Source organism: Cherax quadricarinatus, chromosome 32 (assembly GCF_038502225.1).
Source record: "Cherax quadricarinatus isolate ZL_2023a chromosome 32, ASM3850222v1, whole genome shotgun sequence".
Lineage (NCBI taxonomy): Eukaryota > Metazoa > Arthropoda > Malacostraca > Decapoda > Parastacidae > Cherax > Cherax quadricarinatus.
In genome coordinates this window covers 23,449,098-23,470,360 of record NC_091323.1, presented here as the reverse complement: position 1 = coordinate 23,470,360, position 21,263 = coordinate 23,449,098, and the positions used below count along the sequence as shown (strand labels likewise).

The 21,263-nt window shown below is 42.2% G+C and overlaps 1 protein-coding gene across 8 annotated transcripts in view; it reads right to left on the bottom strand.

Annotated features, from left to right (window-relative positions):
• Positions 1-21,263, bottom strand: part of LOC128690292 (phytanoyl-CoA dioxygenase, peroxisomal) — a 166,927-nt gene that overhangs the window by 21,918 nt on the left and 123,746 nt on the right. For 5 of the 8 annotated variants that reach the window (XM_070090526.1, XM_070090520.1, XM_070090523.1 and 2 more), the window contains exon 9: positions 3,686-9,302. In XM_070090526.1, coding sequence (XP_069946627.1) covers positions 9,234-9,302 — 69 coding nt within the window. In that variant the 3' untranslated portion in view covers positions 3,686-9,233. Of the gene's footprint in view, positions 1-3,685; positions 9,303-21,263 lie in introns of those variants that run through there. The other 3 variants (XM_070090525.1, XM_070090524.1, XM_070090519.1) reach the window with 3 other exon arrangements.

Here is a 21,263-nt window from a genome sequence, read left to right as displayed (position 1 = left end):
AAGCAGAGGTGATGGTGGAAACATAGTCTCGCCAACAAGTGCGTTTAGCTTCACGGATGACATGGCGAGCGATCGCACGCTTCTGCTTAAAATCAACAAGTCTCTCAGCGGTTCTATTGTACCGGTACCTGCCCCATGCAGCACGTTTCAAACGTACTGCACGAGCACAAGCAGGAGACCACCAAGGCACGCACTTCTGAGAATGCCTGCCTGAGGTTTGGGGTATAGAATGAGAAGCTGCGGTATAAACTGATGTCGAGAAGATGTGTAGGAGCTCATCAATGGAGGATGAAGAAGGAACCTCACTAAAAGCAGTGAGGTGTGAGTAAAGATCCCAATTTGCCCGATCAAATTGCCAGCGAGGGCTACGGGAAGGTGGTGAATAGGAAGGAGAAGTAAGAATGATCGGAAAATGATCGCTGTCATGTAAGTCTGGTAGAACAGACCAGGTGAAGTCTAGTGCATTGGAGGAAGAGCAGACTGATAGATCGATGCAAGAGAGAGTATGAGTACGAGGATCAAAATGGGTGGGAGTACCCGTATTTAAAACATGGAGGGGGTGAGAGGCAAGAAAAGCCTCCAACTGAATGCCACGTGAGTCACAATGAGACCCCCCCCAGAGGAAATGGTGGGCATTAAAATCACCAAGTAACAGAAGTGGTGGTGGTAAGGATGAAACAAGAAAGGCAAAGTCTGGGATAGAAAATGCTCGAGAAGGAGAGAGATATAAAGAACATATTGTAAACCACTTATTCAAGTGGATACGGGCTGCAGTGTAATGCAGCGAGGTATGGACAAATAGTTGACAGTACGGAATATCATTGCGTAGAAGAAGGGCACTTTCATTAAAGGTCCCATCTGAGAAAGGATCCGAAGAATACAATAAATTATAGCCTGAGATAGGTTGGAAAACAGCCGAGTGTAATTTTGGTTCTTGTAAGCAAGCACCAACAGGGGAAAACCTGGAAAGCAACATCTGAAGCTCACCCCGATTACCCCTGAGGCCGCGGATATTCCACTGTAAATAGGCCATGATTGGCGATGAGGAAAATATCAGGAATCTGTAGGTAAAGGCACCTACGGACTAGAGGGGTTAGAAAAGTCAACGTGTGGTGGCATTGGAAGATGTTCAAGTAGCGAAGGAACGGAGCGTTGCGAAGAATGGGGTTGTGAAGATGGAGGAGAGGGAAGAGAAGGAACAGGAAGTGAATCAGTGTCCATTGAAGGTTTAGTCTCTGCAATATATTCTGAAATGGCTTCAAGTGTTTCTGAATTCAAAGATGTATGGGAAACCATATTGGAGATAGGAGGAGGAGGGTGAGTAAAGATTGGGACAGTAATGGACTGTACCAAAGTAGAGGGGGAGGGAAAAGTGTAAGGGACTGGAGATGAAGTGTGGGGGGGGACAGAAGAGGTAGAAACCTGGGAGGTGACAGAAGAGGGAGAAACTTGGGAGGGGACGGGGGTGGAAGGCATAGTACGAGGAGGAGGAGGGTGAATCTCCACACTTGTAATAGAGCCAGAGAGAGGGGAAGAACTACGTACAGAGACTGGAAAGGTAACGTGTGGAGGTGGAAGAAGGGAAGGAAGGGGCAAAGAAGATTTGAGCAATGTGGATTTTTTGGACTTCTGAGTAGAGGGGCGATTGGTATTAGGTGTCGTACGAGGTCTTGTCGATACTGGGGCTTGTGAGGAAGGACGCGAAGATGTGAGAACAGACTGAGTTGTAGTCGGGACGTCAGAGCCAAGGACAGCAAAAGGATTAGATGCCGTAATGGCTATGGGAGGGGTAACAACAGAGGAGGCTGCAGAAGATGGGACCCCAGAAGTGGGGGGATGTTTGGAAACACGAGAATAAGAAACACGGGGTAGTCTCCCTTGGAGGCGGAGATGAGTAACTGCCATAGCATAAGGGAGACCTTCTGCCTCTTTGAGGCAACGGATTTCACGTTCATTTAAGTAGACCTGGCAACGGCGGGAGTACGAAGGGTGAGCTTCATTACAATTAAGGCAAGATGGAGGTTGACTGCAAGATGTATTAGAATGGTTGTCGGCACCACAGACTGGGCATTCGGCCATAGATCTGCAATATTTCGCTGGGTGACCAAAACGCCAGCAATTTCTACATTGTTGCGGTGTAGGTATCACCTTTCGAACTTGTAACCGATGTCCCGCGACATATACAGAGGACGGGAGTTCTCGGCTGTCAAAAGTTAAACGAGCCACATTGCAAGGGTAACGTCTCCGCCCCCGGGCAGGAAGGACATAAGTGTCTACTTTGAGGATTGGGAGATCCTGGAGTTCCAGCTGTTCAAAAATGTCATTGCCACATGACTGGAAATTCTGTTGGACTATGGTATGGGGCAGAATGACAGTACCACTACAAGAATTGAGAGAAAGATGTTTTTCAATAGTGATAGGAGTAGTATCGATATTCGAAAGGAGAGAAAGATCATGAGCTTGGGTAGCATTCTGGACAGTGACGATGCGCGTACCGCTCTTGAGAGCGTGAAATGAAATATCTCTGCCAACATGACGCAGGAGCGCTTTGGCAATACTATGGTCAGAAAGGTAGGCAGAAGAAGAAGTTGGTCTTAAAGTAAAGAATTTAGTCCATTGTGTGGTCCGAAACTGAGCGTGGAGAGGGAGTGCTTGACGTGTCGGTCGTTTCCGAGTAGAATGGGAAGGTAACGACGGAGCATCATCAGGAGATTGACGTTGGCGTTTAGGAGTAGGACCGGAGTTGGTCCGGCATGAAATGGGTGGGCGATTCGAAAATTGCCGTACCGTAGAGGGAGAAGCCGGAAGCATAGTCAAAGGAGAGCGGAGTTCAGACAAATCGAAGGAGTCAGTCGAAGCCCCGGTACCTGAAGCGGGTGAGGAAACAGCACCAGCAAGAGGTACAGGGGCATCAGGAGTGTCCGAAGAGTGGTCTAAACACAAGGCAGGGTCAGAATGGGGTGCGGTATCAAGAAGGGGCCCGGGGGTAGTGGTTTCATGGACTAGGGCTGCCATGGTTAGGTTACTCCTTTGCTTTTTGTTTTTAAGAAAAAAAAAGAAAGAAGAAAAGAAAATAAAAACAAAAAAAAGAATAAAAAAAGGGGGGAGCGGGGAGGAATAGTTCCCAGGAGGAATGAAAGGGCCGGAAATCTCCCTCCGCGCCCAAGAGGACTCGACACCGCTAGTAGCGCAGATGCAGCATGGAACCCGTGCCATACCCTACCCTTCATGCCAGTAAACCAGCAATCCGGGATAGCAACCTCACATCTGCCGAGCTACCTCGGTGGACAAAAGAGAGGGCGGCCGGATATCCGCCACAAAGCATACCTCCTTCAGCCACCACCCCCGGAATCCGAAAGGTGGCTTCCAGAGATACACCCGTCGCCCAAAAGACACCCAAAGCTACTCCGGGATACCGGAGAGGGATCGGGACATCCCTAGGCAATCCAGATTCCATGGCAAACTACGCCACCGCCAAGAAACCTCAACGGAATGGGATCGACCCCGGTGTCCTTTCCCCTACCTAGGAACTAGCGCGCCTGTGGGAGAAATCACGAAGGCTAAAAAGAGGAAGGGCAAAAGGGAGGGGTGAGGAGGAGGAGGAGGAATGGAAAAAGGGGAGGATGGGGAGGATGGGATAGGGGAGGGGAGAATGGGGGGTAATTAGGTTCGGTCTGTCTGTGGCCTGCAAGACTGTCATCAGTATATTTACATAACTTGTTTACACATATAGTCACTGGACATGTTTCTAGAATTGTTGCAGTCTATGGAACTCTTTGAAACATGGTGTCATGTATAGTGGTGTTTTACACTCACACAAAACTAGTGTCTCCATTTTTGTGGGCATTTTTACGCATGTGCACAGACAAAACATCTCCTCTGAGCTCATTTCTTCTTGGAGAAAATTGTATTATCAAATGATCACCATGACGCCTCAAACAAGAGGGTATTTGGTAATCAGTTCGTGGGCAGTTTTGTATTGCAGGTGTTGTGACCTAGTACTTGAATATTAGTTGTCTAATGACAAAATTCACCATATTGGTCATTTGGTACATATTATATGCATTTAGTATGGAAATGTCCATGAGATGGAAGAAGAGTTTCATGTACCACTTATAACTCTTGCAAACCCAATTTGCATGTCACGTTTATCCACTAAATGCATAATGAGTGTGTGGTCAAGCATAGTCACAGATTTTAGAATAGGTTCATGGGTCACTATCCACCTTGCCACTCTCCTTCATTTTGCTATAGTGAATGGATGTCGACATGTGACATCTCGTTTGTCATGCCACCATAATGCCCTTGGCAGCAAACATTTGCACATCGCCACTAAGAGTGCCTGCATTGAACCTGGGCATATGCTTACAATCTGAATGCACTGTACCACAGATGTCTCATGTTCATTTGCAAAAATATCACTAAAAATGGCTCATGTACCAGTTATCAGTATATAATGTACAACCCTTACCAAGATATGGTTCCATCATTCTCACATCACCCGACATACCCAATAACTTACTGGTATGTCTCAATGCTTTACTTACAATATCCAAGACCACTGTCACAATCACAAAGCACAAACTTGATACCCAGTATACAGGTGCACCGAGCAAGATACTTCTTGCTCGGTGCACCTGTATACTGCTTGAATGACAATCTACCTTTGAACAAAATTCGACTCAATAAGAAGATTCTTTAACGGATAAAAATGCATACTGAACTCCTGTTTCAGATTCATAAAAACACACTGTCAGGCCTTGTTTTGTGAGAGAAGCGTAACAGTAGGAGAAATCTGTTGACTGGGATATTATAATCATGAGGGAGCGCCTACACCCGTAAGATTATACAGCGCATGTAGGGAAGGGGGCGGAAGGTAGTCAGGCTCAATTCAGGGAACTGGAGCACAGATCCAATTCCCTAGATCAAAAGCCCCTCACTAGCATCAAGTAACCTACTTTGAGGGGCCAAAGGCTGGGATCTGTGGGCATGTATGATGTGATACTATGCTTATACACGTGTAGCATAAGCATTATTGTGGCAAAAATCAAATACATCTTGACCACAGTTGTTTCCTTCCACCTGTGTAGGTGTGACTGTAGTGGAATCATTGTATAATCAAAGTACCTGTTACTTTCCCTGACAATTTCCATCAGAGGCTTGTCAAAGAAGAGTTCAAAGGATTCACTTCACTTGCAGTGTTTCCAAGGGAACAAGATGGCAGGATTCCACTGTGATTATCATCAAATTGATAGGGACTACGCACAAAATTTGCATTTTGCTGTCAATCCTAGATGCAGTTTGTTGATGGGTACTGAATATTAGCAGCTGGTTGTGGTGTGGGGGCTGGCTGATGATGCCTTGGGTCATGGACGTGCTTAGTCAGTGGCTCCCACCCTAAGCTGTTGCTGGTGCTGCACCCCATATGGTACCACCACCTACTGACACGTGTGGTCTACTGTCCATCTCGATTGTAGCCACATCATTGTCACTTGCACTGTTTGTTCATGGTGTAAGACCACAGGATGTACTCTGTCCCCTTGGAATTGCACATGGCACACTACCAGACCACATGCGGTGTCGTATAAACCAACGCTTCAATGGTGAATGTTCTTCCTCGCTGTCACTACTCAAATGGTCATCATCAGAGTCCACATTAGTGTCATCACCATTACTTACATCTGAGGCTTGGCCATGGGAAAATATAAGCTTATGCTTACGGTGAGGTACAACTGTGACCAAGACAGACCAGCACCAGAGGTGGAAGGTTGAGGGTCGTGAAGGTTTTCAGCATTATGATATCCTGAGTGTTCCTTTTGGTCACAAACTGTTTAAAACTATATAATTCCTCTTCACTTCCATCTGTGTTAGAACTGTCACTTGGGAAGAGAAGGCTCCCAACTGAACTGGGAGTTGGGGTATATGCTACCACGAGGCAAGGTGAACAAAGTGTACCGAGATGGCAGTCCTACAATGCAATGCGGGTGCCCCGATTTTTTGTTTACTGCACACACTGACCATGCAGAGCCATTCTTTCATGTAGGCCTATGAGCCTTCTCGTGTTAAATTTAAAGTCGCTAGAATTTTGGCATAGTACTATGGCATGGATAGTGACCTCAAAGCCATAATACTACAGCACGGATAATGAAAGGGTTAATGTATTAATTAATATGAACAGAGCTGCAATGCAGTATCACGAGGACGACAGTGAGGGAGGGTGTTGTGTGAGAGCTACCTCTGTACCTACTCCTTGGCAATAGTGGCAGCTACTGTAAATATAATTCTTAAATCCAAAGTTTTTAACCAGATCTCTACCAAAAAATGTGAGCTCTATATACATTCATAGAATTAACATACAAAAACTATGAATGCATTCAATAATATAGTCAAAGTGCTAAACCCAAAAGTCATACAAAACTGCATGGTGGGATATGTTAAAGAGGGAGTATAAGAAGGTCAGAGACCAGTGACGTAGGAGTGTGCAAGAGGTAGAGTAAACAAGGGTAGTGGGGAGTGCTAAATGAAAAGTATAATCAAAGTTGGTGTAATAAGTTTGTTTCTCTTAAGTCAAAGGTGGAACTTTCAGAGAAGCCAGGTAGTGTGTTAGGGCAGCAAAGACACTGAAAATAATTTCTGCAAGTCTGTCTTCCAAGCACAACACTGATGGTAAGATGATGACCAGAAACTCAAAAGTTTTTTGACAGAATACTGTCACCAGTGTTTTTATTTCCCTTGTTCTGAAAGTTCTCATTAGTCACAATTATTTTTTTTGGCTTTTATAATATTTGCTTCACTGTTCTCTAAGTGATAGGCCAGCTAGCATTATTACACCCAAGTCTCACTTATTTCTTTTGTTCTATTAGGCAATTTTTAATAAATTCTATGGTTCATGACCAATCTCTGCCACACAAGTACTGGCTCTCCATAGAGTAAATGTATAAAATAAACAAAGTATGAATGCATTTGGTAAAAAAAAAATATATATTTATTATTATTATCACACTGGCCGATTCCCACCAAGGCAGGGTGGCCCGAAAAAGACTTTCACCATCATTCACTCCATCACTGTCTTGCCAGAAGGGTGCTTTACACTACAGTTTTTAAACTGCAACATTAACACCCCTCCTTCAGAGTGCAGGCACTGTACTTCCCATCTCCAGGACTCAAGTCCGGCCTGCCGGTTTCCCTGAGCCCCTTCATAAATGTTACTTTGCTCACTCCAACAGCACGTCAAGTATTAAAAACCATTTGTCTCCATTCACTCCTATCAAACACGCTCACGCATGCCTGCTGGAAGTCCAAGCCCCTCGCACACAAAACCTCCTTTACCCCCTCCCTCCAACCTTTCCTAGGCCGACCCCTACCCCGCCTTCCTTCCACTACAGACTGATACACTCTTGAAGTCACTCTGTTTCACTCCATTCTCTCCACATGTCCGAACCACCTCAACAACCCTTCCTCAGCCCACTGGACAACAGTTTTGGTAATCCCGCACCTCCTCCTAACTTCCAAACTACGAATTCTCTGCATTATATTCACACGACACATTGCTCTCAGACATGACATCTCCACTGCCTCCAGCCTTCTCCTCGCTGCAACATTCATCACCCATGCTTCACACCCATATAAGAGCGTTGGTAAAACTGTACTCTCATACATTCCCCTCTTTGCCTCCAAGGACAAAGTTCTTTGTCTCCAGAGACTCCTAAGTGCACCACTCACCCTTTTCCCCTCATCAATTCTATGATTCACCTCATCTTTCATAGACCCATCCGCTGACACGTCCACTCCCAAATATCTGAATACATTCACCTCCTCCATACTCTCTCCCTCCAATCTGATATCCAATCTTTCATCACCTAATCTTTTTGTTATCCTCATAACCTTACTCTTTCCTGTATTCACTTTCAATTTTCTTCTTTTGCACACCCTACCAAATTCATCCACCAATCTCTGCAACTTCTCTTCAGAATCTCCCAAGAGCACAGTGTCATCAGCAAAGAGCAACTGTGACAACTCCCACTTTATGTGTGATTCTTTATCTTTTAACTCCACACCTCTTGCCAAGACCCTCGCATTTACTTCTCTTACAACCCCATCTATAAATATATTAAACAACCACGGTGACATCACACATCCTTGTCTAAGGCCTACTTTTACTGGGAAATAATTACCCTCTTTCCTACATACTCTAACTTGAGCCTCACTATCCTCTTCGTAAAAACTCTTCACTGCTTTCAGTAACCTACCTCCTACACCATACACCTGCAACATCTGCCACATTGCCCCCCTATCCACCCTGTCATATGCCTTTTCCAAATCCATAAATGGGGTAGGGGTCGGCCTAGGAAAGGTTGGAGGGAGGGGGTAAAGGAGGTTTTGTGTGCGAGGGGCTTGGACTTCCAGCAGGCATGCGTGAGCGTGTTTGATAGGAGTGAATGGAGACAAATGGTTTTTAATACTTGACGTACTGTTGGAGTGTGAGCAAAGTAACATTTATAAAGGGGTTCAGGGAAACCGGCAGGCCGGACTTGAGTCCTGGAGATGGGAAGTGCAGTGCCTGCACTCTGAAGGAGGGGTGTTAATGTTGCAGTTTAAAAACTGTAGTGTAAAGCACCCTTCTGGCAAGACAGTGATGGAGTGAATGATGGTGAAAGTTTTTCTTTTTCGGGCCACCCTGCCTTGGTGGGAATCGGCCAGTGTGATAATAAAATAATAAAATAAATATATAATTCAATAAAATTGTATATAGTGAGTCTATAGCTCATGACCAATTTCTGCCAAATAAATACCAGCTTTCTATAAATGAATAAAATGAACATACACAAAGTATTAATGTATTTCGTAAAAGCCAAAACTCATAATTCATCATTAATAAAATTATAAATATTGTACTACAGTAGTCCCACTATTAGAACTATTATAATCAAAACTAAGCGCTAACCCACTGTTTCGTAAGTAATTAAGTGCTACCTAAGTTCTAAGTCAAGAAAATGAAAAACAAATTGGATCATCATAGGTTGGGATCTTACTGTATATAATACACATGTTTAAACATATCCTGCCTTGGCATAGATGGCTGCTAAATTAAAAGATTATATATATGTACATACACACAAATTATATTCTGACCCAAAGAAGAAGAAAATCTCCATCACTTGTTCAATATGTCTTCCAGAAGTGTGCTGATGCCAAAATCAGCCATACTTATAAGTTGATTTCTACACCCCGTACTAAACGACTGCGGAACTTCCAGAGGTGCTGAAAAACAAAAACTGGAGCATTAAATTCAAGGAAGTCCCCTACTAGGGGAAATAACCTCCTTGACTTGGTTCTTGCCAGTAGGGAAACACTAATTAATAATCTTGAGGTTAATGATGAGCTTGGGGAAAGTGATCACAAATCACTCAGTTTTAATATATCATGGAATTCCCCTAATAATGGCAATCAAGTCTCCGTCCCTGACTTTCGCTTGGCTGATTTCATAGGACTGAAAAATTACTTAGGTGGGCTGAACTGGAATGACCTGACTAAGGGTCAGGTAGGTGGTGATGGTTGCCGATATGATGCTTTCCAGGGCATAGTTCTAGCGGCTCAGTCAAATTATGTTCCAAATAGGGAAATCAGATCAAACAAAAATGATCCTAAATGGATGAACAATAGATTAAAATATCTGATTGGTCAAAAGAGAGGCATATATAGGCAAATCAAAAGAGGAGAGGGGCAATTAAGAAATCGATATATTCAGTTAAAGAGAGAAATAAGAAAGGGAATTAGAAAAGCAAAAAGAGATTATGAGGTTAAAGTTGCAAGAGAATCGAAGACTAACCCAAAAGGATTCTTTCAGGTATACAGAAGTAAGATCAGGGACAAGATAGGCCCACTCAAAAGTTCCTCGGGTCAGCCCACTGACAGTGATAAGGAAATGTGTAGAATTTTTAACACATACTTCCTCTCAGTTTTTACACAGGAGGATACCAGCGATATTCCAGTAATGATAAATTATGTAGAACAGGACGATAATAAACTGTGCACGATTAGGGTCACAAGTGACATGGTCCTTAGGCAAATAGATAAATTAAAACCTAACAAATCCCCAGGCCCTGATGAACTGTATGCAAGGGTTCTAAAGGAATGTAAAGAGGAGCTTAGCACACCTTTGGCTAATCTTTTCAACATATCACTACAAACTGGCATGGTGCCAGATAAGTGGAAAATGGCAAATGTGATACCTATTTTCAAAACAGGTGACAGGTCCTTAGCTTCGAACTATAGACCAATAAGCCTAACCTCCATAGTGGGAAAATTTATGGAATCAATAATTGCCGAGGCAGTTCGTAGCCACCTTGAAAAGCATAAATTAATCAACGAATCTCAGCATGGTTTTACAAAGGGGCGTTCCTGCCTTACGAATTTATTAACTTTTTTCACTAAGGTATTTGAGGAGGTAGATCATGGTAATGAATATGATATTGTGTATATGGACTTCAGTAAGGCTTTTGACAGGGTCCCACATCAGAGACTATTGAGGAAAATTAAAGCACATGGAATAGGAGGAGAAATTTTTTCCTGGATAGAGGCATGGTTGACAAATAGGCAGCAGAGAGTTTGCATAAATGGGGAGAAATCAGAGTGGGGAAGCGTTACGAGCGGTGTTCCACAGGGGTCAGTGTTGGGCCCCCTGCTGTTCACAATCTACATAAACGACATAGATGAGGGCATAAAGAGCGACATCGGCAAGTTTGCCGATGACACCAAAATAGGCCGTCGAATTCATTCTGACGAGGACATTCGAGCACTCCAGGAAGATTTGAATAGACTGATGCAGTGGTCGGAGAAGTGGCAGATGCAGTTTAATATAGACAAACGCAAAGTTCTAAATGTTGGACAGGACAATAACCATGCCACATATAAACTAAATAATGTAGATCTTAATATTACGGATTGCGAAAAAGATTTAGGAGTTCTGGTTAGCAGTAATCTGAAACCAAGACAACAGTGCATAAGTGTTTGCAATAAAGCTAATAGAATCCTTGGCTTCATATCAAGAAGCATAAATAATAGGAGTCCTCAGGTTGTTCTTCAACTCTATACATCCTTGGTTAGGCCTCATTTAGATTATGCTGCACAGTTTTGGTCACCGTATTACAGGATAGATATAAATTCTCTGGAAAATGTACAAAGGAGGATGACAAAGTTGATCCCATGTATCAGAAACCTTCCCTATGAGGATAGACTAAGGGCCCTGAATCTGCACTCTCTAGAAAGACATAGAATTAGAGGGGATATGATTGAGGTGTATAAGTGGAAAACAGGAATAAATAAAGGGGATGTAAATAGTGTGCTGAAAATATCTAGCCTAGACAGGACTCGCAGCAATGGTTTTAAGTTGGAAAAATTCAGATTCAGGAAAGATATAGGAAAGTACTGGTTTGGTAATAGATTTGTGGATGAGTGAAACAAACTCCCGAGTACAGTTATAGAGGCCACAACGTTGTGTAGCTTTAAAAATAGGTTGGATAAATACATGAGTGGATGTGGGTGGGTGTGAGTTGGACCTGATAGCTTGTGCTACCAGGTCGGTTGCCGTGTTCCTCCCTTAAGTCAATGTGACCTGACCTGACAAGGTTGGGTGCATTGGCTTAAGCCGGTAGGAGACTTGGACCTGCCTCGCATGGGCCAGTAGGCCTTCTGCAGTGTTCCTTCGTTCTTATGTAACTACAATATTACAGCTAGAAAGAGAAAAAATATGAAAGGCAATTCAAGTTAGGGGAATAAAGTATTAGAAGACCCCCTATATACAGTGGAACCTTGGTTGTTGAACAAATTGGTTTTTGAACCAATCTGTTCGATCTGATTTTCATTCATGGTCTTGGTTGTCGACTGACAATGCTTGGATTACATGATCACCAGACAAAGTCCACAGCATGGGTTTCAGTCAGTATAGTGACTAATGAGCATGCTGTAAACATTTTGAGCCGTTTGCCGTGTATTTTGTGATTTCGTCCCCTCAAGGAAGGTTCCTTGATGTTGGTGAGGGGCTCTTGATTTAGGGAATTGGATCTGTGCTCCAGTTCCCTGAATTAAGCCTGAATGCCTTCCACATCCCCCCCCCCCAGGCGCTGTATAATCCTCCGGGTTTAGTGCTTCCCCCTTGATTATAATAATAATAATTGTGATTTCTTGTTATTTTGCAGTTTTGGCGCAATTTTTAATTGGGAGATAAACCATCATGGGTCCAAAGAAGGATAAAGAGATGAAAGTAAAAAAGAAAAGTTGTAAAAAGCACTACTGAGTTTAAAAAGGAATTATTCAAAAGTATGAAGATAGGCTCCATATAGGTGATATAGCAAAACTTTTTGGTAAATCAAAGTCTACCATTAGCATAGTACTGGGCCAAAGGGAAAAAGTTAAAGCAGCTGACCCTGCAAAAGGCATGAAAGTGATATCAAGGCAAAGGCCAGAAATTATTCAAGAGGTTGAAAAACTTTTTTATTTATTTATTTATTTATTTATTAATTTGAACATGATACACAGAAGTACAAAGAAATACAGTTGTTACGTGTAACATGCCAAAGCCCCTTGTATGCAGAGCATTATGGGCAGGTAATGAATTCCAGATTTTTGGGCCTTTTATGTGCATTGAGTTTCTGCATAGTGTGAGATGGACACGAGGAACATCAAAGAGTGATCTGTGCCTTGTGTTATGGTCATGTGTTCTGTTGAGGTTGGTAGGGAGACGTTTGAGGGGAGGGTTTACACCCGAGTTAAGTGTTCTATGTATGTTTTTTATTTTATTTTTTTATTATCACACCGGCCGATTCCCACCAAGGCAAGGTGGCCCGAAAAAGAAAAACTTTCACCATCATTCACTCCATCACTGTCTTGCCAGAAGGGTGCTTTACACTACAGTTTTTAAACTGCAACATTAACACCCCTCCTTCAGAGTGCAGGCACTGTACTTCCCATCTCCAGGACTCAAGTCCGGCCTGCCGGTTTCCCTGAATCCCTTCATAAATGTTACTTTGCTCACACTCCAACAGCACGTCAAGTATTAAAAACCATTTGTCTCCATTCACTCCTATCAAACACGCTCACGCATGCCTGCTGGAAGTCCAAGCCCCTCGCACACAAAACCTCCTTTACCCCCTCCCTCCAACCCTTCCTAGGCCGACCCCTACCCCGCCTTCCTTCCACTACAGACTGATACACTCTTGAAGTTATTCTGTTTCGCTCCATTCTCTCTACATGTCCGAACCACCTCAACAACCCTTCCTCAGCCCTCTGGACAACAGTTTTGGTAATCCCGCACCTCCTCCTAACTTCCAAACTACGAATTCTCTGCATTATATTCACACCACACATTGCCCTCAGACATGACATCTCCACTGCCTCCAGCCTTCTCCTCGCTGCAACATTCATCACCCACGCTTCACACCCATATAAGAGCGTTGGTAAAACTATACTCTCATACATTCCCCTCTTTGCCTCCAAGGACAAAGTTCTTTGTCTCCACAGACTCCTAAGTGCACCACTCACTCTTTTTCCCTCATCAATTCTATGATTCACCTCATCTTTCATAGACCCATCCGCTGACACGTCCACTCCCAAATATCTGAATACGTTCACCTCCTCCATACTCTCTCCCTCCAATCTGATATTCAATCTTTCATCACCTTATCTTTTTGTTATCCTCATAACCTTACTCTTTCCTGTATTCACCTTTAATTTTCTTCTTTTGCACACCCTACCAAATTCATCCACCAATCTCTGCAACTTCTCTTCAGAATCTCCCAAGAGCACAGTGTCATCAGCAAAGAGCAGCTGTGACAACTCCCACTTTGTGTGTGATTCTTTATCTTTTAACTCCACGCCTCTTGCCAAGACCCTCGCATTTACTTCTCTTACAACCCCATCTATAAATATATTAAACAACCACGGTGACATCACACATCCTTGTCTAAGGCCTACTTTTACTGGGAAAAAATTTCCCTCTTTCCTACATACTCTAACTTGAGCCTCACTATCCTCGTAAAAACTCTTCACTGCTTTCAGTAACCTACCTCCTACACCATACACTTGCAACATCTGCCACATTGCCCCCCTATCCACCCTGTCATACGCCTTTTCCAAATCCATAAATGCCACAAAGACCTCTTTAGCCTTATCTAAATACTGTTCACTTATATGTTTCACTGTAAACACCTGGTCCACACACCCCCTACCTTTCCTAAAGCCTCCTTGTTCATCTGCTATCCTATTCTCCGTCTTACTCTTAATTCTTTCAATTATAACTCTACCATACACTTTACCAGGTACACTCAACAGACTTATCCCCCTATAATTTTTGCACTCTCTTTTATCCCACCCATACTTATTATTATCCAATAATAAGTATGGGTGTTTTGTATGGTGTGTAGGTTTAGTTTTGAATATTGGTGGAGTGTGCTGCCTGTAGTGGGAATTTATCATCATTCTGACTGCAGCCTTTTGTTGAGTAATTAATGGTCTGAGATGGTTTATTGTTGTTGGGCCCCATGCACAAATTCCATAGGTGAGATAGGGATAAATAAGCGAGTGATATAGGGCCAGGAGGGCTGACTGTGGAACATAGTACTATATCTTCGACAGTATGCCTATGGTCTTGGAAATTTTCTTGGAAATTTGTTGTACATGTGTTTGAAATTTGAGTCTATTATCAAGGTGGATTCCTAAGAATTTTCCCTCTGTGAGCTTTGTGATAGGTGATCCATTTATCATTATGTTAAGAGGGACATCTGTAGCTCTGTTACCAAACTGAATGAAGTAGGTTTTGTCAATGTTGAGATAAAGTTTGTTAGTCATCATCCAGGTAGATATTTTCTGTAATTCGGTATTCACAGTATTGGCTAGCACGACTGGGCTTGGGTGAGAGAAGACGTATGTAGTGCCATCTGCAAATAGTGTGGGTTTGAGTAGTTGCGATGCATTTGGTAGATCATTTATGTAAACAAGAAAGAGAAGAGGGCCAAGGACACTTCCCTGTGGGACACCAACTGTAATTGGCTGTGTGGAAGAGTTTGCTCCATTTGTGTACACACATTGGCTTCTGTTGCTGAGGTATGACTTTAGGTAGTTGAGGGAGTGCCCTCTTATACCATAGTGCGACAATTTTATGTGGAGCAAATCATGATCAACTGTATCAAAAGCTTTACGTAAATCAATGAAGATCCCCAGTGGGACTTCTTTTTTCTCTACTGTAGTGTATATTTGTTCTAGCATGTGTATAATAGCATCATTAGTATTTTTATTAGGCCTGAACCCAAACTGACAGGGGTTGAGTGTGTTGTGGGAGGTGAGGTAGGAATAAATTCACTTATGAATTAATTTTTCGAAGATTTTAGAGAGAGGGTGTAAGTTGGATATTGGCCTATAATTATTCAAGTCTGTTTGGTCTCCTCCTTTATGGATTGGGGTGACCCTCGCTATTTTGAGAACTGTAGGGAAGACTTCTGTTGGGTTAGTCGGAGCTAGGAACAGTGTGTTCGGGTAGTTGCCAGTGAGGTAGTCACTGGGTGGGGTATTTGAGCTTGGGATTTTATTGGCAAGGTTTTTTCCTATGGTGGAGAAGAAATCACTGAGTCTGTTTGCTGTCTCAGTTGGTGGGAATTGGGGTTCATCTGTTTTTTTTTAGTTCAATTGCACTATTTCGTGATATCTTTTTTGTTCCTAGAATTTCTGATAGGGTTTTCCAGGTCTTTTTTATATCACCTTTTAAGTGGACAATCTGTTCTCATAATACAATTTTTTAGTCCTTCTTATCAGGCTGGTTAGGATTGACGAGTAACGTTTTGTTTGGTCTCCGGTTATGTGACCCATTCTGTACTGTTTTTCATACAGGTGCTTTGTATTTATGGATCCGAGGATGCTGGGTGTTAGCCAGGGACTGTTCAGTCTCTTAGCTGCCATCTGTTTAGTTTTTTTAGGGCAGTGCTTGTTATAGAGGTATTGGGTCTTTTTTAGAAAATTATTAATACATTCGTCAATATCTGTATAGATTTCTAGCTCCGTGTGCCAGTCAATGTTTGTCATTGCTGTTGTGAAGTTATTAATGGGTGCCTCATTGTGAAGTCTGAAAGTGACTTTGGTAGTGTCTTGGGGTAATTTGCCTAGATTAGTTATGGGGAAGGTAGGGTAGTGGTCTGTGGTATTATCTGTGATTATGCCTGATTTTAAAGGGGATATGGTGTTGGTCCAGATGTGGTCTAGTAGGGAAACACTAGTCTCTGTAATTCTTGTAGGTTTTGTTACTGTTGGTAGCAACAAGCAGTTACTTGTAGTGTTTGTGAATTCAGTAACGTGTGGGTCCTGGTCTTGTAGGAGATTTATACTGAAGTCACCTGAGAGTAGTAAGTGATCTTTATTCATGCATGCATCAGTTATCATACTTCCTTAGTTTTCACTAAAACAGCTAATGTTTGACTGTGGTACTCTGTAGATGTTTATCACTGAGTTTTTTGTAGGTATTTGGATTTGAATTTAGCTATTATATATTCCCCATGTTCATCCCTTGTGCAAGTATTAGTGATACATTCTAGTTGGTCTGAGTAGTATACAGCTGTGCCACCCCCTTGTTGATCTGGCCTACAGTTGTGTACGGCTGTGTAGCCAGGAATGGTATAGACATCTGTAGTATCAGGCTTTAGCCAAGTTTCAGTGAGAGTAATGATGGACATACTGGCAAGCAGGGAATTTAGTAATGCTATGAGGTCATCGTAATGTTTGCTTAAAGATCTGATATTGTAGTTAAAGACAGTTATATTGCTGTTGGCTCTGAGAAGTGCCTTTGATTGTTCTGCTGTGTAGTAATTACAGTTACTGTTTGATTCATTTAAGTCATTCAATAAGAGGTTGGTATCAGGATCAATGCTTGTAATCCTAAGATTTATAGTGAATCTATAATTAGAATTAAGTATAAGACAAAGTAAATATTCTAAAGCTAAAAAATAGCACCTGAATTATTTTAACAAATGTAAATATATGAATTAAGGTACAGTGGAACCTCAAAAATCGAACGTATCACATATCGAACGTTTCGAAAATAAGACCATTTTTTTGGACAAACTGTGTCCCTACTATCGAACGCGCCCCTATTTTCGGACCGCTGGGTACGGGACCTGTCCGCTGGCCCGCTCTGTCCACATCCCCGCGCAGGCGCTGTGAGCAGTCTAGCTTTGTTTATGCTTGAGTGAACACTAACCTGCGATCTCATTCACACATTTTACAATTACTTAATTGTGTTTAGTGCTTGTGGGGCTGTGAAATAAGCTGCCATGGGCCCAAAGAAACTTGCTAGCAGTACCCCTGTGGTAAAGAAAGTGAGAAACACCATAGATGTGAAGACAGAAATAATACAGAAGTATGAGATTGGAGTGAGACTTGTTGAGCTTGCCAGGATGTACAGAGGACTGGACAGTTATTTCATGAGACAGAAACAGATGACTGTGGACAGTTATTTTGTGAGACAGAAACAGACAACTGTGGAGTTATTTTGTGAGACAGAAACAGATGACTGTGGAGTTATTTTGTGAGACAGAAACAGACAACTGTGGACAGTTTTTTTGTGAGACAGAAACAGACGACTGTGGATAGTTATTTTGTGAGACAGAAACAGAGGACTGTAGATAGTTATTTTGTGAGATTGGGGTCCAATGACTCTCAAGCTGGTCCTAGTGGCATTAAAATACAGAGAAGGGAAGCAACCCCAGAGAGGGCTTTGATACCGGAAGTCCTTATGGAGGGGGATTCTCCTTCCAAACAATAACCCCAACTCCCTCTCTCCTCCCTATCTTCCAGATGCCATCACCAATCTTCAATAAAGGTAAGTAAAAATGTTATTTTATATTACTATACATAATTAAAGACTATAGCATTTGTTGTGTGTATGTAAAACTGTAATCTCTATAAAATGTATTTTTTTTTGTGAATATTTTTGGGTTTCTGGATCGGATTAATTGTATTTCCATTATTTCTTATGGGAAATATTGCTTCGAATTTCAGACTTTTCGAATTTAGAACTAGCTCCTGGAACGGATTAAGTTCGAAATTTGAGGTTCCACTGTAGTTCTTTAAAGCTAAAATAAAGGAGACAATATAAAAGGGACTAAAATAATGTGGTGAACAAATAAAGTGATGATCAAATAAAGGATAAACTAAAAACTAACTAAAACAATAAATTAAAAACAGTTACATGATGATAGTGTTGCAGAGGCCATTATCTGTGAAAAAGTGAGGCGGTTGCATGATGCCCTTAAAAAAAAAAAAAAAAAGGTGCTGAAATGCAGTCCTTCAAGACTTAAAATTTTATAATTTTAAGAAAAGAAGTGTCATTCATAGTGTGGCTAGGCATGGGGAGGCTGCCAGTGTTGACAAAGTGGCTTGAAAAGTATGTTACTGAATTCCAAGAGTACATAGAGGCTGAGGGATTTCTCCCCCAACAAGCATTTGTGATGAGACAAGCCTCTTCTGGAAGAAAATGCCCAAGAGGACCTACATTGACACAAGTCAATGAACGACAGACTCATTCTGTTACTGTGTGGTAATACAAGTGGGGATTTGAAATTGAAGCTCTTGTTTATCATTCCAAAAAAATCCACAAGTTTTTAAGAACAACATTATGAAAAGCAAACTAGCTGTAATGTGGAGGGCCAACACGAAAACTTGGTTAACAAGACAATTTTTTATTGAGTGGGTTCATGAGGTCTTTGCTCCCACTTTCAAAAACTACCTCATTAAAAACTAACTGCCACTCAGGACCCTTTTACTTACGGATAATGCTCCTGCTCACCCTCCAAGCTTGGAAAACAAGTTGCTGGAGGAATTCAGTTTTATAACTGTGAAGTTCTTGCCTCCTAACACATCTCATCCAGCCCATGGACCAGCAAGTCATTTCTAGCTTTAAGAAACTCTACACCACAGCACTTTTTGAAAGGCACTTTGAAGTCACTTCAGAAACAAATTTAACCCTCAGGGAATTCTGGAAGGACCATTTCAATATCCTCACCTATTGGAGGCTTATAGACAAAGTCTGGGGGGATGTGTCTTCTAGGACCATGCAGTCAGCATGTAAGAAATTGTATCTAGACTTTGTGGCTGCCAGGAATTTTGAAAGCTTTGAAGATGAGCCTGAGCTGGTAGAGGAGACTGTGTCCCTGGGGTGACTGAAAATGAAGTGGAGGAGTTGGTGGAGAAGCACAGAACTGAACTCGCCACAGAAGAACTTGCAGACCTTCAGAAGGAGTAGCATCAGATGAGCTGTCATCAGAGGAAGAGGAGGAAAGGGATGATGTGCCCATTGCATTTGTCAAGGAAATGTGTGCTAAATGGCATAAAGTGCAGGAGTTTGCTGAACAATACCATCCAGACAAAGTGGCCATCTGTCAGTCTAACTTAAAACAACACTGCAATGTCTCAATTCAAAAAAATGTCAAAATGGAACCTGAAACAAACCTCACTGGACAGGTTTTAAGAGAGACAAAGAACCAGCGAGTCAGAACAGCCTGGCTGTTCAGGTACTGGTTTCAGGTGCCTGTCCAGTGCCTTCTTGAAGACAGCCAGAAGACTATTGGTAATCCCCCTTATATATGCTGGGAGGCAGATGAACAGTCTTGGGCCCCTGACACTTATTGTGTTGTCTCTTAGTGTACTTGCGGCACCCCTGCTTTTCACTGGGGGAGGTGTTTCATCACCTGCCCAGTCTTTTGCTTTCGTAGGGAACGGTTTTTGTGTGCAAATTTGGCAATAGTCCTAGGATTTTCCAAGTGTATATTATCATGTATCTCTCTCGCCTGCATTCCAGGGAATACAAATCAAGGGACTTCAACCATTCCCAGTAGCTTAGGTGCTTTATCATATTTGTGTGTGCTGTGAAAGTTCTCTGTACATTCTCTAGATCTGCAATTTCGCTTGCCTTGAAAGGGGCCGTTAGTGTACAGCAATATTCCAGCCTAGAGAGAATAAGCGATTTGAAGAGAATCATCTTGGGCTTGGCATCCCTAGTTTTGAAGGTCCTCATTATTCATCCTATCATTTTCTTAGCAGATGCGATAGAAACATTGTCATGATCTTTGAAAGTGATATCCTCTGACATTATCATTCCCAGGTCCTTCACATTAGTTTTTCGCTCTATTGTGTGGTTGGAATTTGTTTTATACTCCGATACGGTTTAAATTTCCTCGAGTTTTCCTTATTGGAATAACTGAAATTTCTCTTCATTGAACTTTATGTTTTCTGCAGCCCATTTAAAGATTTGGTTGATGTCCACTTGGAGTCTTGCAGTGTCTTCAACAGATGAGACCATCATGCCAATTCAGGTGTCATCCGCAAAGGAAGACACGATGCTGTGGCTTACACCTCTATGTCAGATATGAGGATAAGGAACAGGATGGGGGCAAGTACAGTGCCTTGTGGAACTGAGCTTTTCACTGTAGCCACCTCAGACTTTCCACCTTTATGGAGGGGGGTTATGTCTGTTATTTTTAGTGGCTGTGGGATGACCTGTGTCCATGATCCCTCTCCATAGAATGCTGAAAACACACGAAAGGGGTTTCTTACATTTCTTGATGAACACAGAGTTCCATTAGTCTGGGCTTGGAGCCAAGTGCATAGGCATGTCATTTGTTGCTTTTTCAAAGTCTTGTGGTGTTAGTATAATATCCAAGATTTTTGGACTGTCCAAATTTTGAGTCTCAAGTCATAAAAAAATTCATCTAGATTTTCAACTCTTAGTCCAGTTAGTGGCTTGCTAAACACCAAAATATACTAGGACTTTAGTACAGTGGTACCCAGAGTTTCATCCATAATTTGTTCCAGAAAGATGTCCGAGTGCCATTACCAAACGAATTTGTTCCCATAAGGAATAATGTAAATTAGATTAGTCCGTTTCAGACCCCAAAAAATACACTTACAAAAGCACTTACAATAATACAATTACATAACTGTTCAAGTTGGGAGCTGTATGAAGCTCGGGGTACCACTGTATCTCACTCATCTTTGCTGTCATCTGTGTAAGTACCATCACATCTAAGCAGGGATCCAAATACTTCATGCTGTTTTTGCCTAAGATTTGGCATAAGAATTTTTTTTTTTAATTTCATTGATGGCTTTAAGTTCTTCCTGAGTTTCTTGTCTCCTGTATGATTCCTCATGCATCAAGAACCACAGAATTAATGTTTTCTAGGCAAAGGTTTGGATATTTGGTTAGCTAGATATTTTGAGCACTTCAT